The sequence below is a fragment of the Rattus norvegicus genome, chromosome 3 (genome assembly GCF_036323735.1).
Source record: "Rattus norvegicus strain BN/NHsdMcwi chromosome 3, GRCr8, whole genome shotgun sequence".
Classification (NCBI taxonomy): Eukaryota; Metazoa; Chordata; class Mammalia; order Rodentia; family Muridae; genus Rattus; species Rattus norvegicus.
Window position 1 is genome coordinate 43,222,323 of NC_086021.1, and position 26,878 is coordinate 43,249,200.

At 37.9% G+C, this 26,878-nt stretch overlaps 1 protein-coding gene and 2 long non-coding RNA genes across 10 annotated transcripts in view; 2 read left to right on the top strand and 1 right to left on the bottom strand.

Moving 5' to 3' along the window:
- Positions 1-2: 2 nt before the first annotated feature.
- Positions 3-6,489, top strand: Scail1 (suppressor of cancer cell invasion like 1). The gene is made up of 2 exons (XR_591478.4): positions 3-377; positions 6,341-6,489. It is a non-coding gene; the product is annotated as a suppressor of cancer cell invasion like 1 (long non-coding RNA).
- The window catches only part of Scai (suppressor of cancer cell invasion), a 112,074-nt gene continuing 85,856 nt past the window's right edge, over positions 661-26,878 (bottom strand). For 3 of the 7 annotated variants that reach the window (NM_001399633.1, NM_001399635.1, NM_001399634.1), the window contains 4 exons: positions 17,148-17,220; positions 13,988-14,161; positions 13,690-13,790; positions 661-9,589 (listed from right to left, as the gene is read on the bottom strand). In NM_001399633.1, the coding sequence (NP_001386562.1) occupies positions 9,443-9,589; positions 13,690-13,790; positions 13,988-14,161; positions 17,148-17,220 (495 nt within the window). In that variant the 3' untranslated portion in view covers positions 661-9,442. Of the gene's footprint in view, positions 9,590-13,689; positions 13,791-13,987; positions 14,162-16,305; positions 16,524-17,147; positions 17,221-26,681; positions 26,808-26,878 lie in introns of those variants that run through there. The other 4 variants (XR_010064694.1, XR_010064696.1, XR_010064695.1 and 1 more) reach the window with 4 other exon arrangements.
- The window catches only part of LOC134486089 (uncharacterized), an 81,580-nt gene continuing 64,289 nt past the window's right edge, over positions 9,588-26,878 (top strand). For both annotated transcript variants that reach the window (XR_010064780.1, XR_010064781.1), the window contains exon 1: positions 9,588-13,819. This is a non-coding gene — a long non-coding RNA (uncharacterized LOC134486089). The remainder of the gene's footprint in view (positions 13,820-26,878) is intronic.

Genomic DNA, 26,878 nt, shown 5'->3' on the forward strand with positions numbered 1-26,878 from the left:
GGAAATGGCTGCGCGTCGGATGAGGTTTCTGCGCGCGCATGCGCCAGTGTGCGGCCCAGCAGCGCGCGCGAGAGGTGCTTGGGCCGTTGGGTTGGAACGGCTACAGAGTACAGACACCTCTACCTGTGTTGGCCGGCCACTGCCACGTCAGCGAGCGGCAGGACCGCGGACTGCAACCTGGCCGCCCCGATCTCCACCTTCCCTTCTGAAGAGGGAGGAGTCCCGTGGTGTGCGGTAGCCCGGGACCGGCTTTGGGGTTTCAGGGAAGCCTGTGCTCCAAAAATTACAACTGGCACCTTTCTGTCCGAGTTGCTGTCGATGATGTTTCATACAACTGAAAGAAGTGTCTAGAACCTTATGACCCTTGTTCTGCCTAAGTAAGATTCCCATATTTCTCAGTTTCAAACCACGCATTCTACATTATAGGAACTTGAGTCCTGCCCCAGAAGCAACACCAGCCTAAGGGTTTTTTGTTGATTCCATTTATTCCAGTTTCCTCTTGTCCTAGTTGTAGTAGCTACCAGGCAGGGAGAAAACAAATGTTCTATAAACAGTATTCTCAAATCTACAAAATAAGATAAACGTGAATATGTAACTCTAGAAAGACGCGCCTAAGGTATTACCCCAAACTAGGAAACAGCTGTCAATAGTACTAAAGTATACAAAACTTTAAGCAAATAATGTTTATTTTTTTATATTGATGATACACTTAATATATACGTAATTCAAGATACAAAATTCATTTACAAGAGTTCACACTAGATGAATGTATACACATTCCTAGATAATATCAATGCAAAGTTCTTTATTACACTGACCACAAAAAAAAAAGCCCAAATATTCTGTAGTCTTGTTAACAAACATCAAAACAACGTTTTATATTCCATCCTAGTATTTATGTGCCCTCAAAGTGACAGGCACTGTGTAACAATTAAGAGTATTGGAACGTCTATGGAATCTGCTCTGTAGAATCACAGTGTTTACTCTGAAATTCTTGTAGTGACGTGAAAGGCTCACATCCTTCAAGACAAATCACATACAAGAGTTAAGTGATCAACTCAAGAAAAGAAATGTTCAAGAATTTGACAGAGTTTCTAAGGTCTATAAAATATTAATTGTAACAGACAAAAGCAGAAAATCACTACTGGAAAAAAAAAACCCTTAAGAGAATGTATGGTTTAAGTAATTTAGAAACACCACAGACAATACTTTTACAATACAAATGTTCAAGTCAAATGATTCGATAGAATTTCCCCCTTAGTCACTGTGAAGTCTCTTCAAAATTGACCAGTAACATAAAAATTGTGAATCTAAAGTTTACTGCATAACAGAGCTGATTTGACAGGTTTATTTTAAAGTATTAACTCACAATACCCAAATTTTAATACAAATGAACAAGACTGTCTCAAGGATCATAGTGATCTGTGAACAACTAGATAGGCAATCAGCTTTATTAGTACGACAGAGAGCACTTGGATAAGGATTGTTACATGAAAATTATTGTGCTTCAGTCTGTTAAGAGCTAATAAATATAACTCTATAATCCCTACAGTGTTACAATGCTATAACATTTCAGTTACAGACAAGCACATTAAAAACAAAGTGTTTCACACTACTAGAAAGTCAAGTATAGTTTCTGCTATTTCAACAAGTGCATTTCTGCCTAACATAGTGTAGACAACAGGTTCACCATTAATTTCAGGGCAAAAGAAGATCAACAGAACTTAAAAAAAAAAACAACTTGATTTAATTAACCTTTAGTGATACTTTGAATAAAGTTAATTGACACTAAGTCTTAAAATGGAAACTACTCAGAAAATAACAAAGTTCTCTAAAATTAGTTATACTCATCTTTATAGCAAAGTAAAAATATATGACTTCTAACTACTTCATCTGATTCAGTGACAAATGCAACTACTACTCATATTGGTGCTACAAGATGAGGGTAACTTTTCTGGGAAAATTCCTTCTCCTGTAATCTCTACTAAGCATTTCTTACTATGTAAGACCTTCCTGCCTCAATTTTAAGAATCCCACACCATATAGGACTCCAGTTGAAGAGCAAGGCTTATTTAAAAAAAAAAAAAACTTGGAAAACAAGTGATTATGGTTTATGTGGTAAAAAGAATGCTTCTATACAACTACAAATGGCCATATAAATCAAGTTCTAAATTATTGTGCTGAACCACACAATGTAATTTAATGATATAATAATTCTTAAAAAACAAACCCATTCCTCAGGAAACAGTAACAGAACTTATGTTACAACACTTTAAGTAGTTCTTTTCCCCCTGAAGACTTTAAAATACACCACTGCATACTTTTAATTTAGGAAAAAAAAATCAGTGGCATGCAAAAGAGAATGGGAGTAAGATTCTATAAATATACAGTGGCATTTCTCTGTGATTGGGAAATGTTTACTGGGAAAAGAGTAACAACATTTGGCATTTTATAATGGCTATTTATGCTGGTTTCATGCTTGAAAATTCATGGTTCAAACTCTGATGTTTATAAATCACTGTTGAACCAGGGACCGAAGGACATTAGTGACAGTTTTAAACAGGGGGAAAACAGTGATATGTACAAAAGTATAAAAATTTTAGTTACCTTTCACTGCAGACATAAAAAACCTAGCCATAATTCCTCTTTTTAATTTGAAAATGATGTAACTCACTTCATTAATTTTCATTTCATAAGAATGAAAATTTAAAAAGTTAAGTCTGAGATCTGAGAAAAGTAAAATCTGAAATTAATGATATTGCCACAAACAATACTACAATATAAAAAGATGATTGTCTTAAGATACAAACTAGAATTGTCCACTTAAAAGGAAAAATATTTACAATTTGTAAATTGTTTTGTGACCAAATTCAGACTGAGTCTGTAAGCAAATCTGTCAAATGCAATGTAATATACTTTAAACTGTTTTAAAAACTGAATCTACTGCCAGTATAAACAAAACAAAAACTCAAACCACTGCTTTGAGTAGTCTGCAAACTTAAAATTTGAAAACCACAAAAATAAAATATTTTAAAATTATGAAATGGTGTTACAGTTATGAATAAGTGTAGAAAAATGAAACTCTAAACTGATTTTCACTTAAGAAAACATTAAAAATTCCAAAGAAAATATTTGTATGGTACCAAATTAGTTATACTTAATACATTTATCCTTATTTAATTGTATGTTCTCCTACATCATTCCTTTTCTGTAAGCAGGTGATTGATCCCATCTTCACATAAATTATTCTCCATTAGATATAATACATGTTGAAAATTACATTTTTGTGCTCAGAACTCAGTGAGGATGGGACTTAAGTATAGTTTTGTTTGGAAGGCCTAGTCTGAAGAAGATGGGTCATCTTACTTTTATTAAATTATGTAGTATTCAGTGTTCAGGAAAGACTAGTTGACAATGTGTGCATAAACATTCAGGAGAATATGGGGGGAAAGGCTTGGTTTTCCCAGCAATTCATATTTTACTGAACTGCAAAGTTACCAGCTTTGTTACTGTTTGACAGAAGTTACAGGCACAGTATGAACTTTACCCTAGTATATATTTTTTTAAAAAGAAAATTAACACTTAGGTGTATGAGTATTTTGCCTGCATATATGTCTATGCCCCACATGCAGGCAGTGCACATGCATGTAGTGCCCACAGAGGCCAGAGAAGTTATCAGATGCTCTGGAATTGAAGGTTGTAAGCAACTTTGTGTGTGCAGAGATTAAACCCAGGTTCTTGGTAAGAGGCCTCTTGCCCAGGCGTGAGGGTACACGACTTTAATCCCAGCATTCAGAAAGTGGAGGTAGGAGAATCTCTGTGAGTTCAAGGCCAGCCTGCTCTACATAGCAAGCCCCAGGACTGCCGAGGCTACACAGAGAGACCTTGTCTCAAAAAACCAAACTCAAGAGGTGCTCTTATTAACTGCTCAGCCATCTCTCCAGCCTGTCTTATGAATTTTAAACAACATATGATCTTCCACCTTCAAAAAGTTTTGGTTGTTAAAACATTAGAGTCTGAGAACATTTTTTGAAAGATTTCTCAGAAAAAGAACCACATTAATGTATCTTTATTTCAGGAAAAAGATAACTTTAAGAGTATAATTGAAAATTGTTATGATTTATTAGGGGTGGGGGCAAATGTGATAATTTTAGAAGTGGTAAAATGGATTCAAACTGATTTTTCTCTTTGAAACAAGTAATAAGAGAGATTGGGTTTTTCGAAAAGTACAGTAGAAAGTTGCCCTGGAGTTATATTTTACAATGCAGAAATAACTTTATTCTTTTTAGTAAATGTATCAAAGTATGTCTAAATATTCCTTACATTCATTCATGCAAATAAACACATGTACTAAAAATATTGTAAAACCCCAACATTCAAATTGGCACTGTACATATTTTCTGTAATTTTACTGTGTCCAACACCATCATCCCAAGTCTGTTATGTGATTTTTGAGTTAGGGTTTTCTGTAGCCTATGCTGCTTCTGAACTTACTATGCACCAGAAGCTGGCCTCAAACTCTTGATTCTTTTACCTTCCCCTCCTAAGAACTGGGATTACAAATTACCCCCCCACCCACATTGCACTCAGCTAGAAGCCCAGAATTGCATAGCCTCTTAGGCACTTCATATTAAGAAACCTACTTGGTGTGTGGATGTATGGTTAAATTGTAGAGCAAATGTATTCCTAGGGAACTCAGCAATAAAAGTGAAGGCTCTGAATTTGCTGAGCATTCTTCAGATGAATAGACTTATCCTTGTTCTGCAATGCCAGTAAGAAAAGTTCACTTAACCAGATACTGCTACACACACACTTATCAACAACCCAGTTCCCCTCTATCCAACCCACTGAGGTTCGGCCATCTTTTGCTAGTGTCCCTCCTTTTGCCTCACAGAGACACATAGAATGACATACTGGAAAAAACTCAGAAATTAAAATTTAACATCAGATATTATAATGATAAACATGGCTATTTCCTCAACCTAAAAGACACTTCCTATTTTCAAGTGAGAGCAAGGTAATTTTTTTCAATAGCCATCAAAGTTCTACTCAGTACTAACACTCAAATATGGGCTAAGAAAAATAAAGAACTAATAGATTAAGACACTGCTGGTGTCTCAGTTTCACAAACATAGTTTTCCGAGTTTCTAGCAAATAATATCAATTTAAGTGGAAGTTTGTAGATGATTTTAAAGCTGAGAATATGCAGTCTACTCTTAGCATCTTCATATCTTAATTTCAACTCCAAAGGAGCTCATTTTATCTCAGCACAAGCCCCTTAAAATTGAGGCGTGTGAAGGATATCCAGCCACAACCTAATTATAGTAGCATGAACAATGCCACTCTGATGTCCTCACAGAACTAAAATAAATCAGCCCACAATGGGTATGGGTATATAATATACACACACTGCATCACTGCATACCAAGATATTTAAAAATATGTACACATATATACAAAAAGTTTACAGATTTCATATAGCATCACAAAAATATACACATGCCATTAAAAATAAGAATTTCAAATAAATAAGTTCTAAAAAGAACCTTCAACCTAAACACTCTTTAAATTCTCCAAATAAACATGAGAACAGAAAACACTCCTAAATTAGGAGACTCAAGGCATTCATAGTCATATCAAGCCTTCCTCTACTCACACACTTAACAGATGATTCTTGCAGTGGCCTTAAAATGCACCTCCAGTCCAAAACATTCTCTGGTTACTGAGGTGATTATAACACTTTTCAACTAGGTTGAAACCCCTCTCAGACAGAGAGACTGAAGTGGGAGAAGAATGCTACAAAAGGATCTGTGTCTGAGTCAGAAGTCTGATCTGGATTTATTCCTTGACATTAGTGAAATTCAGTATCATTACCTATTTATGAGAATCTCATTACATGACAGAGGACAACAAACAAAACCAAACTCCAAATCCAGACCTCAAGTCAGGAAAACCTCAAATAAGAACTGCACTTTAATTCCCAAACTGTGAAACATTTTAACTTAGTTAAAAAGTATAAAGGGCACAATAAATTCTGTGCTTTGAAAGTTTTTGAGAGCACCACTTCCTAGGAGGGAAACACTTTCATACAAAATATATCCTGCCTAAAATCAAAGAAAAGAATCTGATTTTATAATTAATAAAAAATGTTAGTATAGCTGATTTACTGGCATGAATATTCATTGTACTGGGATTTAAACACAGAGCCTCGCAGATATTAGGCAAACACTCTATGGCTGATCCTTATCCTGACTGGTTTGAATATCCAAAAACAGAACAAAATCTTAATTTTTATGTAAAGATTATACATCTCTAAAATTTTCCCTTCTGTTTATTACAGAAAGAAGCCTGAGCAACTGGGTTGAGATGAGATTGTGTTTATACGTCTATCACCAAATAACCAGCAGCTTCTGACATCTCAGCTTTCTTTCTATCAGACAGGAAAGGTGACTGCTTTAGTATCAGAAATACATGGATACGGAAAGGAAATCCTGTTGTGCTTCACTTTGCTTTGTGCATGTCTTTTAACAGTCCGATTCTTCCTAGTTTGTTTGTAGTGATTCTTAAGACACCAGAAACCTTACCAGAATCTATGGAGAAATTTGTGCAATTTGAGTACAAAAATGTTGCTCCCTCTGCTTTGCTCTTTTTAGTTTCACTATTTAAGTTTTTAAAAATTCTAAGATTAAATGGGGCTTAGAATAGGCAAATCTATTTTTTGTGAAACGGTCCCATACTCTAGCGCAGGCTGGTCTAGAGCTTATTCTATGTAGTAAGGATGCCCTTGAACTCCCGATGCTGTTGCTGTACCTCTAAGAACCAGGAATAGAAACCAGGGCTGTATGCATGCTAGACAAGGTTCTAATACTAAGCCAGTCTTAATCCTCAAGGCAAGGATTTTCTAAGTCTCCTCTGCTTGCATTTCACATGCCATTAACAAAAAATGTGATATGTGTGACACATTTGTTTTTATTTTTAAAGGCAAAGATTTTTTAAAAAAATGTTTCAAATTTCCTACAACAGCTTTGCTCTCAAAAGATTCCAGATCTCTTAACAATTATTTTTGAGATGCACTTTTGCTATATAATCTAGGTTAGTTCTGACCTTGCAAACTTCTTGCTTTAGCCTCCTATGCACTGAGATTAAAGGCATGTACATCATACCCAGCTCAAAATTGATTTCTTTCTTTAAAAATCCCCCCCCTCCAGTAATGGAGACCAAACAGGATTTCTGAATACTAACTAATTGCTCTACTGTGAAGCTACAGCCTCGGTTTTGGTCCACTAGTTAGGAACTGCATTACTATTAGTTTAAGAACCCATGTTGTAATCTAGTTTTATACTATGATCTCTAACATACACCTTTTTCTGACCATGGAAGGTCTAATTTCTCCAGGACAGTCACGTTAAGCAAGCTTCAAAACAGCTCAGTAGGACCCAGAAGTTTTTGGTTTGTTTGAACCCTCTGAATACATGATGTAGAAAGGAAGTTATAGTGCTAGAACCACACAATTCAACCTTTCTGGAAGCAATGGGGAGGAAATCAACATTTTTGGAACCAAGGCTCCCAACTGTAGAATTACAGACAGAAATAGGATCTTAGGTGAGTTGCTCTATTTTATATGGAAGAGTGCTAAAAAAGCAGGACCGTGAAACTATTTGCTAAAGGACATCATACTAGTTACTAGAAAAGCCAGGATTAGAACTCAGACTTCTTGCTTCTGAAACCAGTGGTCCTTATGCTTAGCAAAAAAGAATAAAACGCAGGTCAGGGAACAGGAAAGTGTGCGTTGTTGGTCAGTACTTAAGGGAATAGGGACAGAGGCCAGACAGCTAATGACCATTTACTGCTACATTTCAGGAGGATAGTTAAAAAAAGGAAAATCATGATTTGCAGACAAATGGAAGCAGGCCTTTTAAAAAAGAAAACTCTGTCTGGAAGGGCTCTTTCCAGATTAACCTTTTTCTAAGCTTTTAAAAATACTGTCTGAAAGAACACACAATTTTAAAAGCAAATGAAACGTCCTAAGTCTCTGACCCAACCATAATCTGGACTTCACAAAGTCAGTGCACTGGAGCACAAACGGCTACAACTTACACCCATGAGATGCGCTAGCGAGAGTAACAGGTTAAAATACCACATCAAAAATTTCCTTAGGGACACAGGAAAGAGATCTGAAAACAACCACCTCATTTCTCCAGGAACTGTCAGGGGTAGACCATGAACATAAGCAGAAGGCTTACAATTCACAGATTTCTAAATTTAAACGCCATGCAACCCCAAGAGGCTGGGAAGGAAAAGCCTTCACAGCTAGTACCTTTGAGATTATTAAGGAGATGGAGGGGAAGAACATACAAAAATCTTTATATACATACTGAGTCCTATTTAAAATAATGAAACATCTTGTGCATGAATAGAAAATAACAAAACACAGGGAGTTTTAATATCTTACTTCCAAATTGTCAAAGCAAAATTAACTCACAATTTACTTTCTTAACACCCAGTTATCCTCAACTCACACTGACAGTCTCTCTAACATTGATGCCTTGGAAATTTGAATATGAAAAAAAGATTAGAAATTGTGCAATGAGAATACCAAGGAACTGATGAAAACATTGTTTAAAACCAATCAACGAAGAGTCTGTGTAGAAATCCTACTGGAGACATCACAGGATTATGAAACCAATGACTTGACAAACCAACGGCAAAAGAAAACCTAATTAGTTGATTTTTGTCTAAAATATTTTAAAAGTATTTTCCTTTGCATTTTAGCATTCAAAGACCACAAAGAAAGTAAAATATGCAAACAAATATAATAGTACTCACATTCTAAGTAATATCTGTCATCTTAAAGTTCCAATTTAAGATTTAATTTCCAGATGCAAACCAATTCTAAACAGGTTCTAAAAATTTGACATTTAATGAAATTAAGAAATCTAAAGACATCAGTTGCACATCAGAGAGTAACTTATTTTCCTATTAGTGTGGAGTGAAAGAAACTCCGCAGAAGGGCTCTGCTCTCGGTTCTCAGCAGTCCATGGGGCCATTGTTCACCACTATGAACAATTAGGTATTTCCCGAATCCAGACATTTAAAGGTCCAAGTGTAACTTACGGATTGCCCTTATTATGTAAAAATAAACACAATGTTCTTCTAAAGGTGGCAATAGTAACTATTTGAGTATGGGGGTAGATGTTGGAGGTAAGTATCTAATGTCAAAACCAAAAATTAAAAATTTCAAGATTGAGACTTTAAAAGACTTGAAAGATTATATTTTAAAAGTTACCCTAAAAGTTTGAACTTTTTTTTCAGTTTGCTTTTAAAATGGTGGTTCCTAAATCCAAAAATAAAAACCAAGTAACACACTATGTCTCTGTCATTACATTAAAAAACTGCACCATTTAAAATCTGTGGAAAATGAAAAACTGTTAAACAGGAGGGTTTAATAGTCATCCATAGAATTCTCAAAGAAGATGTTTCGAACATCCAGAATGGAGGCCAATTCCAAAATGTGCTTCTGAAGGTGAGGATTCTCCACAGTTTCATCCCTTGGCAGTTGTGGATAGGATTCTGGGTAATTTCGAGTTTCCTGGTAAATAAGGAAAGTCATGTGTCATAGTCTGCTGGGAGGAAATTACTTGCTTAACAATATTAAGGAGCAGTTAAATGTTTATTTTCTTCTCTTACCAGTTATTATTACTAGTATATCTGTTTTTTGATAGTTTGGTAACATCTGACTTTTAGACAGGATCTTGTTATCCCTCAAACATGTGGTCATGTTCCTTTGTCAGCCTCCCGAGAGCACAACCACCTCTGGCTATCAAGTGACACATGACCTCTCAATATAGCTTCAAATGGGCTAGCTTACTATATTAGCATTCTGAATTATTTCACAAATACTTGCTAGCCTCTATCTATGGCTGTTAGGCTCTATATTCTATACTATCAAAACTCATACAAATCTTCAGCAAGATCCACACATAGAACTAAACAAAAAAACCCCAAAACTCATTGTATGAATGAAAAAAGCTGAGGTAGAAACCAAGATGAGTATACAAAATCTAAAGAAGAAAAGAGAAAAAAACTTTTGTAATATTAGAAAAGATTTCTTAGGTACCTGAAGAAAACAAACCAACGGCAAAAGAAAACCTAATTAGTTGAATTTCCTTGGCATTTAAAAATGTTTAGTCTTCAAAAACTTTATTGTTAAATGGAAAGATATTCGCCACCAATCCTGATGAGTGAAGGCAGGTTGGGTCCCACCCGCCTGGATGGGATGAGATTGTAGGTCTGATGGCACCCAGGCAGCCTGCATACAAGTATCTTCATACCTTGCCAAGGTATAAAGTGTTAATGACCTGCTTTGAAAAATAGTCTGGCAGTTTCTAGAAATGAAACACACAACAACTTTCTGCTAATAAAACTCAAAAAAGTGGGAAGGGGCAAGTGTCCTGATGGACAGTACAGTAGAAGACACAGTCTACAAAGTAAACTCACACTGGATGTCAATCAACAAAGGAAAGCAAACCAGTGCCAGGAGACACTGGGTCGTGTCAGCGGAGAGGATAAGGAAGTAAAAATAGATGTCGGAGGCAGCGATGCTTGAGTTTCCTAATGATTGTCTTTGAAGAAACTGAAAATAAAAAGATCTTGTGTTGCCACACAAGTCCAAAAATTAAAGTTGCTGACTAAGCTGGAACCTATTGGCAAGGTAGCATAAAAAGCACATTTTTTAAAGTCTTCTCTGTATGTGAGGAACATAACAAAAATTCAAAGTCAAAACTCAAAATATGTCTGCAAAGACTCACAGGAGGTCTTTTACTTTGTATTGAAGCAGAGTTTCATTGGCAGCTAATATTACAGCTGCCAGGTAATCAGCAACAACAGACTACTCTCACAAAGAAGATGAACTAAGTAGAGTTGGAGGGACAGCTTAGTGGATCAGAACACTTGTTGCTCTGCAAGGGGATCTGGGTTTGGTTCCCAATACCCACATGGAGGCTCAAAACCACCCAAACTTGAGTTCCAGGAGATCTGATGATATCTTCTTGCTTCTGTGGGTACCGGGCATGTGGTACACATATACATATGCAAGCAAGACACTTTTACACACACACACATACACAATAATGACAAGCTAATGATATATGAAACAAAAAATGTGCTAATCTTAGTAACAGCTTACACAAGAGTCTATCAATGTGATTCAGGCTCATGATTTGGCACTATCACATACGTAGTGATCTGTGATGTAGTGGTTCACAGACCCTCCAGAAGGGTTAGAGAGGAAACATTTTGGAATGATGCTGTCCTATGGCTTAGTAGAGGTTTGCATTCACAATAATATAATGTATACCAATGGTACACTTCAGTTTTGTGCAATTCACTGTTAAGCATTAATAGTGAGGCACACCTATAATCCTGGCACTCAGGAGGCTGAGACAGGTGCAGAGAAAGTTCAAGGCCAGCCTGGACTACAAGGTGAGACTGTATCAATTATACAAAGCCAAACTAGAAACAAGTTGAAAGTATGTGGCAGAATACTTTGAAACTACAGGTTGTAAAAAGATTAAAAAAACAAAACAGAACAAAAAACCTAATATTCTATACTGAAGTAAAAGAAAAAAAAATGCAACGGATAATATTAAAACCCAAAAACCTTGAGTACCAACTTGGCCAGGACTCAATACAGTGCATTCTCCCAAATCTTATCAGAGAAACTTATTGCAGTAGACGGTATAACATGAAGACCTGCAAGTGGACTGTGTGGAGAGAATGGGACTGTGATGCACTCAATCCTGAAAGATGTCTTCATTACTGCACCCCCTTTCTTCACACTGTATGAAGGTGGGCCCTGCATTTTCAGTTGTTAGTCCTGGCAGAGAGTTAAATGCTGGCAGGATTTTGGTACTGCCATTTCTATGACACATGACCCAGTTTTTCATATGTAAATGCTTGTCTTTCCTTCCCTGCCCAAAAGATGAAGGTCACCAACCCTCATTGACAAACTAAAGGCCACCCTAAGAGATAGATCTGGCAATGTCTTGCTGTTGAGTGGTTAAGACTGAAATGTGTGTTTTGTGTAATAAAGAGCTGACATCTGGACCTGGGGCAGGAAGTATGGTGGGGAAGGAGAAGGGGGAGAGGAGAGGGAGAGGAGAAAAAAATGAGAGAAAATGGAGGGCAGGGGGAGGGAAATGAAGAGGGCAGACAGGGAAGAGAATGGAAAGGAGCAGGAAGGTAAAGAGCTAGCTAGCTTTGTGGCAGGGACAAAGTGTATATAGAGGGGGAGTCAGGTTAAGTTAGAAGCTAGCTGAGTCTGCCCCAGCTAAAGGACAACAGCTTTAAGCTATGTAAGAAGCCTCATGCTTAATTAGAGAGCTGGTCCAAGAAAGCCCTGTAATACCCAGGGCTCAGGGATCTATGCAAAAGAAGAGGTGAAAAGACTTTCTAGATACATAGGGGTGATATACACATGGACTCACAGAGACTGACAGATACAGAAGGACCAGCACAGGTACAAACCAGACAAAATCCTAACCCCAACCAAGAAGCTATTTGTAATTGTTATCTTCTGGGAAAAGGAAAATGAGTTTTCTACAATGGTGTATCTCTAGGTTTATCAATCATATTCCAGGACAGGTCCCATGCCCAAGAGTAGCTGGTCAACATAAAGCACATCTCATGTGTTTTGTGTGCATTTTATTTTATTTATTATTCTTTGTCTTATTGGTCTTATTATTCGTTTAGTTTTTTAAAACAAGGTCTCACCATGTAGCCTTGGCTGGCTTGGAGCTCACTATGTAGACTAACTAGGTTGGCTTCATAAAGATTCTCCTGATGGCCTCCTGAGTGCTAAGATTAATGGCGTGCACCAACTATTACTGTATCATTTGTACAATAAATAAACATCTGGAAGCAATCCAGAAATCCATTATTGGCAGAATGGTAATTGAGTCAATACCAAAGAATGAAAACTAATCAACATGGCTCATTGTAGCAACATGCCATTCAAACATGTACATATATATACATATACATAGGTATATATGTGTTTTATTTTTTAGTGGTGCTGACTGAACTGAGGACATTGTGCCTACTAGGTGGGCATTCTACCACTGAGCTACATCTCTAGCCCTCAGAACACCAGTGACTGAAATAAAGCAATATAAATCCAGTCACATACTAGACAGAAATGAAAAGACAAGGCTTTAAGGAAAGGCAAATGATTACAGCACTCAGGGGATCAGTTGCATTTAAGGAAAGATTTAGCAGGACCTATTCCCAAGTAAAGACAGTGCCTTATATATGAGGCTAGCCTCAAACTGAATAGGTAGCCAAGGGTGACCCTGAACTTCAACCTCTACCTCTGAAGTGCTAGGAATTCAGCAGCTCATGAAAATGTTCCTAATGGAAACATGTGTCACATGTTAACCTTTCTCTATTTGTTTCAATCTTTTGAGATATGCTTTTACTGTGAATTCCAGACTGACCTTGAACTACTGAATTCTGGCATTCTGGGATTCCAAGTATGTACGCCCATACCTACAATGCTATCATAATGCTGCACATGCTTGCTTCTAAATACTATTCTGGATCTATTTAAACTTTATTTAATGTAAGTAAAATATAATAAACAACACTCAATAACAAAACGGTGAATTTGGTCTTTAATGGTTCTCTGCCTACCCGAAAGGCCTTATGCATCCTCATGGTGGCTGAACAGAAGACAAACCTTGTGAGAAGCAATCGAAGAAATTCATCTCCAAAAAACTGGAGGAAGGCCTGATCTGCAGAGAGGAAGGGACAGTGAAAGGAGGTAACATGAAAATGACACTTCAATAGGGAACTAATAAGGAAAGGCTTCATGATTTTCCTATCTGGGACAAGTACCTTTAAATAAACCTATACAATATACGTATAGCAGGAAACCATCTAAGCCACTACAGTAAGCTTTGTTAAGTGTTCAGGTAGATTAGCAGGGTACCTATTGAACGTGAATGGGTCAGTAGCTGGGCAATATCACGGTTGATTTTTCGAAGATATTCTTGACACTTTTCCCACAGGCCTCTACGCATGCTTGACAATCCAGACACAAATAGGAAGGCCATTAGAGGATTGTTCAAAAAGAGCGTGAAGAGGCTACCTCGCTGAGACTGATCTGTAATAACAAACATGTTACATACAGACAAGAATTTTACAAAGGGTTAGCAATATTTTAATATACTGATAATGTGTAAAATTAAAGCTGTATCAGTAAATCACAATTCAACAAGGTAAATTCTTCATAAAGCACATCCTAGGCATACTGCCTTCTAAATAAAATAAAAATACTGAGCCTCCTTCATTATGAATGTTAAACACATTTTTATTATCTGAACAACTATCTACTTCATCTGAATGTGGCAAGTGCTGTCCACGACACACCCATGATATATCTGCTCTGCCAACTTTCATGATTTGTTGTTCTTTCCCTGTAACACATGTCTTTTTGAGATGGGGTCTTATGGAGCCTAGGCTGGCCTTGAACTCATGAAGTAGCTAAGGACAACCCTGAACTCCTGATCCTACTGTCTTTTTACCTCCCAAGTGTGGGATGATAGGTATGTGCTACCATATCTGGCTCTCTGGATGGCTCTTCAATGTTAACATTTCCTTTCTTTGGTCCTACATACTGCTGATCTCACCAACTCCTACAATATTAGTTGCTACTTATGCTCACAGAAGATGCCTAATTTTCAAAGATTACAACTGAATTCTCTAGTTTTGGTTCTGTGCTGTCTGTCCTGTGATCCACTGTACACAAAGACTGACTACTCCACACTAAGACTATTTACGAATGCATCCCAGACTTCAATGTCTTAGTACACAAAGGTATATTGTTAATAATACTCACTAGCTCTGTAACTCATCCTACATTTCTACTCAGTAGCATTGGGCTAGATTCAACCTCATTCTCAAAAAGATCTTGAGTTTAACATATGCTTCTTTAGTGCAGGTTCTCATCAAGACTCCGGATTTCTACCAATTTCTGAGTCACAGACTCCTGTCTTCTTGCTTTCTGTCTCCCACCAAGTCCTGCGGCATTTGAGGGCTCAACATTTAGTTCACTGTTGAGCTACCAACTCCGCCACCTGCTGATTCTCTCAGTGTCCCTCTACTTCATTCTCTGTGCACACTCTTTCGTCCTCCTCTGTTGAGCATCCTTCACTCAAATCTCTGCAGCCACATCACCAATCCTGAAAGGGTTTTTACATTCAATCACAGTCCCTTCAGCCATGGGCACTACTTTAACTTCTCTAAGTGTTTTACGGGCTCTCATAGCTCAGGGCTATGACACATTTCTTGGCTGGAACATTGCTGTTCAGTTACTCCTCATCCCCATCTACCACCCTCCCCTTGCTTTACTCCTCTGTGTTAGTAACAGTTCCGTTTGTGTTCTCCCGTACTTCCTCCTGGTAGCTCATCTCTACCTTCTACTAGGTATTGGTTCTATAAGAAAGAACTGTGATCAGATGCAATGCTGTTCCCCAGTGCCTAGCACAAAGTCTGACAAATAAATCTTAAAAACTATTTTGAATGAATAAAGTATGTCTGGACTAATGATAGAGCTACAGACATAAAAAAAATGTAGGAACTTTATCAAATACATCTACTATTTTGTGGCTAGAGTACCCAAGCCCTTTTGTAAATGTCATCAGCAACAATGTTATTGAATAAATCCTGAATGTTTTCAATACAAGAATATTCAATCTGTCTGGTGGCTGAATTTTAAAAGTATCTGTAGTCTAAATTTTATAGTATAAAGATAGGATGCTAAACAAAAAAAAAAAACCATTAAGGACATGAATTATTAACAGCATATACTGAGTGCTTTCTAGATACCTAGCACTATGCTACAGGGTTAAGTACTTATTATTATTTCCATTTGATAGATGAAGTAATTGAGGCACAGAATGACTTAATAACATTCCAAAGTCACTTAATTAACAAGAGGCTATGTTGGGACTCAAATTCAGTTGGCATCCTTAAGTCTGTGTTTTCCTCCTTGGCGCAATAAGTTCTCTAAGTTTTGGTATTAATACTTGACCAGGTAGACGACATTAGAACAGGATGATGACAGCACTCTCTAGTAGTGGGAAGAGGTTATGTTCCTCCAGAAACAATAAGAAACAGGATGCAAAATCCTCAAAGCAGGAGAATTTTACCGTTGTTTGAAGGTAAGTTCTATCCCTTAGGATTTGGCTTTGGTTATGTGAACTTAGAACTGCTACAAGATTTTCCCTGTTAAATAGCAGAACTTACCTTAAAACAACGGTGTAAGTCTCCAGCTTCTCTCAGGCATTCAAGTGCTGACCATCACTTCCTGTGTCAAACTATGTCAGCAGACAGAGCTTCAGGCTGGGAAGTAGCAGTGAAATGCCATCTCCCACAGAGAGACATCAGCACTATTCACAGTCAGGGAGACAGTGAAACAGTTCAAGTACTGCTAAGACAGTGTGAAGTTTCACTTAGCATTTGACCTAGGAAATGACTGGGAGTTAGAATTTGATCTTATGTGTAACCTGTTGAGGACAAAATGCTAAGGGCAAAAGGCTTCTCTTTGTAGCCACTGGCAAAATGGCCCAAACAAACTTGTCCTTCTGGTGGACTCTAAAGAAATTTTTATTTTAAAAGTATAAGATAAAAATTCACAGAAAACAAAACAAAACAAGAAAAGAAAGAGAAAAGCCTTTGAAGTTGTGCCAATTCATGTATCCTAACTCTGACCTGGCTTGAGAAGTTTCCTAGACCAGCAGTTTTATGGTCTTCAAGGATGCCTAAGGTACACACACAATCAAAGATGTAGAAAATCATGCTAAATGGATGGGAATGACAAGAAAATCAGAACGAATTTGTAAATCTAAAAAAACCAGGAGGTCTCCAATACCAAGGATCAAACTACCTCTTTTTCAGATATGAATTATCTCAAGGCCTAACCATATACAGCACAATCAGGGAAGCCTTGTCCACAAGGATTCCAGTATATTTCAGATTAACACTTGCTACAAGTACCATACATCCATGTCTAATCATGATGGGAGGTCATAACAAACACAGTCTTTATTCATTGAGACCTATTGGTGTAACAGGCACCAAGAACTTACCTTGCAAAGCTTTTGGATATGCCGTGGGAGAAAGAAGGCAGACGAGTGGCTGTCCAAACAAATTTGTAAAATTCTGCAATATATAAGAATTTAAGACTTTTATTAAAGATTTGACAAACTGTAGTTACCTAGTAATTTTCCAATGTACATCACTAGTGTATAGATTGGGTTTTTAAAGTTATAAGCAGACGTGAGAACAGCAGCAGTTGCAGACATACGGTTCATGTCTCAATACCAACTTGCTAAAAAGGACTGCCACCAAAGCAGTGAAGTTTGCTACGTAGACTACTGATCTTTACAATAATAGTGGATAGTAATGGCAGCTTTGCAGGTACAGGTCATCTGGGTCTCTAGAAAGTGTTCCCTCCAGATACACCAGGGTCAATTTTCAAGAAGATTTAGCTTTCTGCCTCAAAGGTACTTCCCTTCCTGAGACTCATGGCAACACCTCACACAGGATAATACCGAAGTGCTCACGACAGCAAGAACTAAGTGGACATTTAGACTTCGAGTGGACAAGTAGACTGCATAATTTAGGATATCATTTCTCTTAAGGCAGACTTATTATAAGTATAATTTTAATAACAAATTATTTGGTAAAGCAACCATATATGTATGTATGTATATATACACACATATATACATATATATCTATATTTTTTTTTTCTCCTAAGATGAAACTGAATAAGCCAGAGTTAAAAATTCTAAAGGGTAAAAACAAGACAAATGGAAAGACCCACTATGTTCCTACTGACAAACCCACCCTAAAGTGCCATGACAATGATGCATTACAATTTTAACTCATCTCAATGAAGAGCTACTGCTATTTCCCCCACAATAGTAAACTGTGCTTGGCGGTGGTAGCGTATGCCTTTAATTTCAGCACTTGGGAGGTGAAGGCAGGTAGATCTCTGTTAGTTCAAGGTCATCCCGGTCTACAGTGTAAGATCCAGGACAGCCAGCTACACAGAGGAACCCTGTCATGAAAAACCAATCCCCCCGCCCCCCCCCAAAAGAAAAAGAAAAACAGAAAAAAAATGCTGACATTTATATGGTAAAATCAGTCAGGAAAGTGAAAAAGAAGACTCAGTAGATATTAAAGTATACTTTAAAACTTCAGCAATTGAAATGTGTGGCACTTGTATAAGACTGAGCAGAAAACAAATGGAACAGAATAAATAGTTCAGAAAAGGACCTGAAAACACGTATGTCTTCTATATGTTAACATAGTGATTTTTCCACTCTAGAAAAAACATACTGTTTCCATACCTTATGCTATATATTTGGATGAATATTAGTCAATAAAAATCTAAATGAAAAAGGCAAGCAGTAAAGGTGGTGTCCTAAAACATAGCAAGGTATTTTTGTGGCCTGACAGCTCTTCTTAATTATTGCTATTGCTAAGATTAATAAAGCCAGTTATATAAAAATCAAAAACCTAGCACAGTAGTCTATGCCGTGAAAGATGGAAATATTGTCAATCTGGCACTTGGGAGGTGGAGAGAGGAGGGTCAGGAGTTGGGGCTAGCCTGGGCTCCATAAGACTATGTCTCCAAACAAAGAAACAAACTAATGAAAGAAAGAAACAACCTGCCTCTCAAGCTCACCTATCGTGTATGAGGTCCTGGCCTCCATTCCTAGCTCTAAAGAAAGCAACCACAGCATTATTCCACATTTTGGAAATACCTATGGGTCCTAGTCTGTGTTACTCTTGATCTGGATAGTTCTAAAGTAGACAGCATTGTCATTCATTTTCCTCAAGGTCTCCTCTTTCTGCCTGTACTCAACCTGTCTTCACACACACACACACACACATACTCACTCTCACTCTCTCCCTCTCCCTCTCCCTCTCCCTCTCCCTCTCTCTCTCTCTCTCTCTGATACTTGATGTTCCCTCTGGAAGCCTGGCAGAGGATAACCTAGTTATCAGTTCTCAATAAAAACCCTGACTTTAGTTCTCTAGTAAGTCAGTCTTTAAAATGTTGGGATTGGGTTTCATAAATTCCAGGTTGGTCTGCTTCTGATCCTCTAGTCTCTATGTCCCAAGTACTGAGGATACAAACCAGAGCTTCATGAATGGTAGGCAAACACTCTACCAGCTAATCTGCACTCAGAGCCCTGCAACAAGCATGCCTAAAACAAAGTACTCAATCCACACAGTTGGAATTTGTTGCATTCTGTGTGACTACTGGGCCAATACCTTGGAAGTTTAGAACTGGTTTTCTCTAGACTCCCCTACATTTCTTTTCTTTCTTCTCCCCCCCCCTTTTTTTATTAAATTGGCTATTTCTTATTTACATTTCAAATGTTATTCCCTTTTCCGGTTTCCCGTCCATCAGCCCCCTAACCCCTCCCCTCCCCTTCTGTATGGGTGTTCCCCTCCCCATCCTTCCCCCATTACCGCCCTCCCCCAACAATCATGTTCACTGGGGGTTCAGTCTTAGCAGGACCAAGGACTTCCCCTTCCACTGGTGCTCTTACTAGGCTATTCATTGCTACCTATGAGGTTGGAGCCCAGGGTCAGTTCATGTATAGTCTTTGGGTAGTGGCTTAGTCCCTGGAAGCTCTGGTTGGTTGGCATTGTTGTTCATATGGGGTCTCGAGCCCCTTCAAGCTCTTTCAGTCCTTTCTCTGACTCCTTCAACAGGGGTCCCGTTCTCAGTTCAGTGGTTTGCTGCTGGCATTCGCCTATGTATTTGCCATGTTCTGCCTGTGTGTCTCAGGAGAGATCTGTATCTGGTTCCTGTCAGCCTGCACTTCTTTGCTTCATCCATCTTATCTAGTTTTGTATATCCCCTACATTTCTTATCCATTGCTGATTTTGTTATTATCATCTTATTGTACTAAGTCTTCACATAATTATATGCTAAGTACTGAGTCCTCTTTTAGATTATGTGCATTTGAGGATTATTGTAGGGTCCTCTGATAGACAATACTGGGTTGTATATATTTTTCATTCACTTAGATACAGGGTCTGGTGATGTTGTTTATGCTGGGTTTGAATTCACTGGATCAAGTGAACCTCCCATCTCAACCTCCTAAATCTTTGAAACTATAGGCACAGGTGACCTTGTCTGACATATCAGATTATATTTAAATTTTAGGACTTGGTTGGCAAAATATTTCCCACATAAGCTTAAGGACCTGAGTTGAATATCTAACCAATGTAGAAAAAGCAAAATGCAGTAACGTGACTATAATACCATCATTGGGAAGACAGTTGAACTTGGGGCTCATGGGCCAACTAACCTAGAGTGAGTGATAGCCAAATCCTAGGTCCCAGTGAAAGACTCTATCTCTGAAATAACAAGGAATACCTAGCAAAATGGCTCAGCAGGTAAAGGTGCTTTCAGCCATCTCTGACAACTTGTTTGATCCCCAGAAACCAAATGGTAGAAGGAAAGAACTGACTTCAAGTTGTCCTGAACTCCACGATGTATAACCCACTCCCCAATATGTGTGTGCATGTACGTGTGTATGTAAACAAAAACATTTTAGGAGCTAGAGAAATAGCTCAGCAGTTAAGAGTACCCCCACTGATCCAGAGGACCCAAGAAGTTTGGCTGCAGCCCTGACACGTCAGGCGGCTGACAAGTGCCTGGAACTATGGCTTTAGGGGATACATACCCTTCTTCTGGTCTCTGAACCACCACACACATTCCCTCCCAATCCTCCACACAACACTCCCTTTTAAAAACCTCGAAGTTAAAAAACTGAATCAAAATGCAAGGCCTGGTGATTCATGCTTATTACTTGAGATTGGAAGAACTCAAGTTCAAGACCAAACTAAGCTATGAAACAGAACAACTTCAGTAATAACTTCTATCAGTAGATACAGTGCTCTTTTACAAGGTCCATTTTCAGTAAATACTCACTGAGGAGATAGAGCAGACACTGTCTCTGATGGTAGAGATAGGATAGTAAACGAAACAGAAAAAAACCCTGTCTGCCTGAAGATGACATGTGGGCAGGGATGGAAGTGGCAGATACAGACAGGGCCCCAGTAAATGGGATAAGTAAGTCCTCAAGCTAACAAGAAGTTTGGATACGGAACATGGAATTCAAACAATTACATTAATGGTACAGGCTTATTTTATTATTTATTAATTAATTTAAAAAATCTGACCAAATGTAATGGATTAAAGTTTTATTTTTGTCTTTAAGATGATTTATTTATTTCTATTTAATGTGTACTCGTGTTTTGCTCACATGAATGTATGTCTATGAGAGGGTCTCAGACCCTCAGAACTGGAATTACAGATAGTTATGAGATGCCATGTGGGTGTTAGGAATTGAACCTGTGTCTTCTGGAAGAGCAGTCAATGCTCTTAACTGCTGAGTCATCTCTCCAGTCCCCTAGTACAGGTTTTATAATCAGACTGTTTAAACCCAGCTAAGCTACCACTTACTTGGGTGTGTGACCGCGGGTAAAAATGTTTCAACTAGTGCTAGAGAAACGGCTCAATGTTCAACAGTACTGGTTTTCCTTGTAGAAGACCTGGGTTCAATTCCTAGCATCTACACAGTGGCTTGTAAGCGTAAGTCAGGTTCCATGGAGTCTGGCACCCTCTTCTGGCCTCCATGGGCACTATAAGCAGGTGGTGTATAGATGTGCATGTAGGCAAATATTCATGCACATAACACCAAAATAAAATGTTTACAAAATGCTTAAACTTTCTGTGCCTTGGTTTTCTTGTAAGTCAAATGTGGACAATAAAAGTGGCAATGGTGGGCCTCAAGATACAGTCCTGTAGTTACTTAAGAGAAAGATTACAAGTTCAAGGCTGGTGTGAGCTATGGAGTAAGTTCAAAGCCAACCTAAGCAACTTAAGTGAGACCGCAATGTCCAAATAGAACAGAAAGAGAGGGCTGGGGATAAAGCTCAGTGGCAGAGAGCTTGCCTAATACATTCAAACAGTACAGAAAAGAAAGTGAGAGATGATCTGTGTGATAATTAAATGTGTACAAGTACATCAAATATTTAGGAGAAGACACAGTACCAGCTGTCATTATACACTATTAACTATTATGGTTATGAAGAACAGTAAAGTCACAAGGTGAAGAAGGCATGCAACCTGAAACATGGCAACGAGCGAGCACCCAAGCAATTTCATTTGTTCAAACACCTGAAATTTATGAGGTACCTTTGAAAGTGCATTTAAGGTAGAAAGAAGAGAATGCAAAAAGCCGAGCAGAAGATTGCCTGGAATATTAAGAACTAGGAAGGGAATCAGTGCAGCTGCAGAGACTGGAAAGAAAGGAGATAAAGATGCCTGTATGATCTGTCTTCTGAAGGAGTGAGGTGAGAAGTCAGAGAAGAGTCTGGGCACAGAAAGAAGGTGAGGCCCAGGAGGAAGAGCAGGCGCGTCTCGGAGGGAAGCTGCTGCAACAACTCAGATAAGTGAGTTGTATCATGGTCTGGGTTGATAGTGGAGTCCATGAGATTTTGGACATTTACTTAGATCTTATCAGGTTTTATAATATAGGAGGGAAGGAGACAAACATCAAGAATAAAGGCAAGACTTTTCAGAGGGAGGGAACAAGTATAAAAAGCAAAACAGGCACTAACCAAGATAAGGAGTCTAGAGGTAGAAGTCGGGTACAATTGTCTTTGGCATGATTGTTTCTTTTAGTTTGCAATTGCTTGAAGAATTTTCAACTGGATACACAGAGTGGGTAGATATAATATATAGAGAATTGTAGAGACAGAGGTCTGACCTGGAGGTATCACACTTGGAAGAAGCCAGTAAGGAAACAGTAATAAAGTCATGAAACTAAGTATGAGCATAAGAGGGTCAGCTATGGCTGCAAAGTAAGAGGGACAGGATGCAACCCTGGGACATTCCAAAGACGGTTAGAGATAAGAAGAAAAACAACTAGAAGAGACTGGGAAAATAAGCTAAGGCCTGACCTTGGCTAGCTTAAGACAAACTATGTAACTTGAATTTAGGTTTAAATGCCACACCTAGAAAAGGCAGAGATGGCAAGGGATTCATATGTGCCCACATTAGAGAAGAATCCTACAGGGCTACACCATTAAATGAAGAATGAAGTAAAATCAACACTCACATGTTCTCCCATTAGAACCATTTCTCACAGAGCAGTAGGGTAATGTGTCCTGGTATTAAGTTTGGGACACACTGTTTCCCTAAACTAGTTCCTGCAGGTCAGCTCTCCTATAAATCTTCAGCCCAAGTATCTACTACCCAGATAACACCCCCAAAAGGGTCCTAAGCTGGTGGTTCTTCTAGATGTTCTGTATAAGCAAACACAACCCTCCTGTAACGGGCCCCATGAAGTTCTTCCAATTTTAATGATAATAAAGCACACACACACACACACACACACACACACACACACACACACACACACACACTGTATACACAAAAACAAAATAAAAATTTAAAAATAATCAAACATACACAAACACTGAAAATGTCATCTTAAATAGCAAAAGTAGACTCAAGTATAGGAACTACGTGATAGACAAGACCAATAACTGCTTATTGAGCTCAAAGAAGTAAAAGCAAAAACTAAAAATAGTAAACTATAATGAGCAATGTAATATATAAAGAATACTTACACCAAGATGAAACTCATGAAACTCAAGATGGATTAATAATGTGTTAGACACTGCTAAAGAGACAGAGAACAAAAGCAGGCGGGAACACAGTGATGGACAATACTAAGGGAACTAAGAAATGTGGAAAGCCTGAAAGGGTCCCAGGAGAAGAGAAGAGGGAGGTCAAGAATCAGTGAGTAGGAGTTGGGGATTTAGCTCAGTGGTAGAGTGCTTGCCTAGCAAACGCAAGGCCCTGGGTTCAGTCCCCAGCTCTGAAAAAAAGAAAAAGAAAAAAAAAAAAAAAAAAAGAGTCAGTAAGTAAAGAGATAATGGCTGATAACTGTCATTACCATGAATGGAAACTCCAACCTAACAATTCAAATCATTTAAGAGACCCTGACATGTTCAACCAAATGTTTCCTCACCACAGATTAAGTCCAGATTACTAAAAACTAAGAGAAGTAATTTTAAAAGAGAAAAAAAGAATTCTAGGATTTGAGGGGTGCTGGCAGGAGACCAGGTATAACTGACTATGTAGTTAAAAAGTCATACTAGAGTAAAGCAATATGCACACATGAAACACATTAGTCCCAGCCTGTTTCGTGATAACCTGATTTTGACAGGTAAATCATTTGCACTGGCAGAGACCCAACACTTAAAATTTTCAATGTTCACAATGAATCATTTTTTCCTCCAAAGGAAAGAAAGTACGACTAAAAAGAATTTGCCGGGTTGGGGATTTAGCTCAGTGGTAGAGCGCTTGCCTAGGAAGCGCAAGGCCCTGGGTTCGGTTCCGAAAAAAAAAAGAACCAAAAAAAAAAAAAAAAAAGAATTTGCCAAAGTTATTGGGAACTTCCACTTTAACCCTAAAGGAAACATGCTAGGCAAACTACGGGTCCTAGCTGTCACGCAGAAATTGATCTATCAGTCACTTCCTTCTTCTGCCAGGAAACTTATACCAACATGCAAAGCCCCTTTTCTTTCAAGAGCAGAATAAAACAGGAATTTGGAGTGAGAAACAAGAATTACACAGGACATTAATACTAAATAAAGATTCCATACGGAGAAGGATACAGTATTGTCACCTTATCATTCAACATGTCCTTATTAAGAATTTAAATGCGAGGCAGGGGAAGACAAGAATATATGTAGTGAACAGCCACAGTGCACACATCCAGGAAAGCATACATATGCTGATAGCTAGAACTTGAAATTCTGGGAAGAATAATGAGTTGTATCTGATAACTATGATATAAGCATAAAGGAAGACCTAAAGACCTGATACAGAGTTTACCACCGAGCTACATGGCCTTTCTCAATTATAAAGTCCTATCCACTCAGCGAGTTTCTGCCTCCATTCTAAAACAGAACCAGAAAAGTGAGGATTATGATACTCTGAAAGAAGTTTCATATAAAAGAGGCAAAAAGAAACATAACTCGGAACAAAGGAATATAAGATAGATTTCTGTGGCTGATGTGTAGCTAGGTAAAGCATTCACCTAGCAGGATGTGAGGCCCTAACTTACAACACACACACAGTAAAATAACATACGCAAGTGAAATAATCACATGTTCCCAAGGGTATGAGAAGACATTTCAAACATGAGAAAAAGGCAATTATATGTCTATTATGTGTGCATATATTTATTATATGCAAACATACATCTAATTCTCTAGCTGTATCTGTATCAAGGAAAAAAGACAGGGTCCTGATCTGGGTGCACTTTCAACTTCTTTGGTTGATGAATTCTTTCAGTATGGAAAGTGGCCATTTTCTTGAATTATTTTATTGATTTTTCTGTTTTCTGTACTACTCTTAAAGAACTTTTATGTATATGTAATTTATGTATTTATATGATGGACCTTCTTGTCTAGGTTTTAAGTTTGAGAAGTACAACCCAAGCTGCCCTAAACTCTCACAATCCTGTTCTGGCCTTCCTTTAGGGCCTTCCCACCCCTCTCACATCCCAACAGATACATACACATAAACAAACTAAGAAAGTACACAGATCAAATTTCCTAAAAATCAAAAATTCGAACACTGAACTTAACAAAATGCGCAGCAAGAAACATGCTACAAAATAAAAAAAATTAGGGTGGGTTAGATGCTATTAGAATTTAGGCTATTTCATTCATTCATTCATTCATTCATTCATTCATTCATTCATTCATTCATTTGTTGTTTTCAAGACAGGGTTTCTCTGTTTAAATGCTCTTAGAATTCAGGCTTGCTTGCTTCCTTCCTTATTATTAATTCACTGGGTTTTTAAAGACAGGGTCTCTGTGTAGCCCTGGCTGTTCTGGAACTTATTTTGCAGACCAGGCTGGCCTTGAACTCACAGAGATCTACTGGCCATTGCCTCCTGAATACTAGGATTAAAGGTGTGTGCCATCATACTTGGACAGGTTTAATTTTTAAAACGGAAGTAAACATGAGAATGAAAACCATACATGTGGGGTCGCCATTCTTGGCTACTCAAGTCATTTCCACTGCCATGCTAGATAAATTGAGTAATGCTTGCTTCTCCATTCATGTTGAAACCCACAACAGAAGAAGCTTTCAGGAGCAGAAGCAAGCACCCAGTCCAGTATGGACATGTGTTCCTCTAATTTAAGCCTATTTTGCTTTACTATAAATTATTACAGCTTGAATTCTGATGACTTCAAAGTGTTTTGCTAATACTGCTTTTAGAGTCATTTAGGGTTTGTTTCAAAAGCAAAACATTGCAAAAGTACTTCCAGGTTAAACCCCATTTAGGCTTAGTCGTGGAAAAACAAAGCATATGTAAAATTGTTAATAGTTAAGATCATTACTGTATAACATGAGATGGGGTTTCATTTAAACTATATGTGCATTAAATTAGGTATGCAGAAAAGGAAAGTGTTTAAAACTAGAAAACAAGCCACCCATATTATGTCTAGCTCTGTAAAGAAAAACAGACTGGGTTATATAACAAAAATAAACCTCCCACCAGAGATCTTGGAAATCTTGAAAATTTTTTTCCTGCAGGAGGATTTATTATTTTCCACTGAGAGTCCATTCATGCGTTTCTTCTTGTTTCTATTCATAGCATCAGATCCTGACTAGCATGCACAACCTCAAAAGAAAAGAAACACTAAATACAAACTGTAAAATTAAAGAAGCAAAACAAAGCAAAATAAAAGGGCA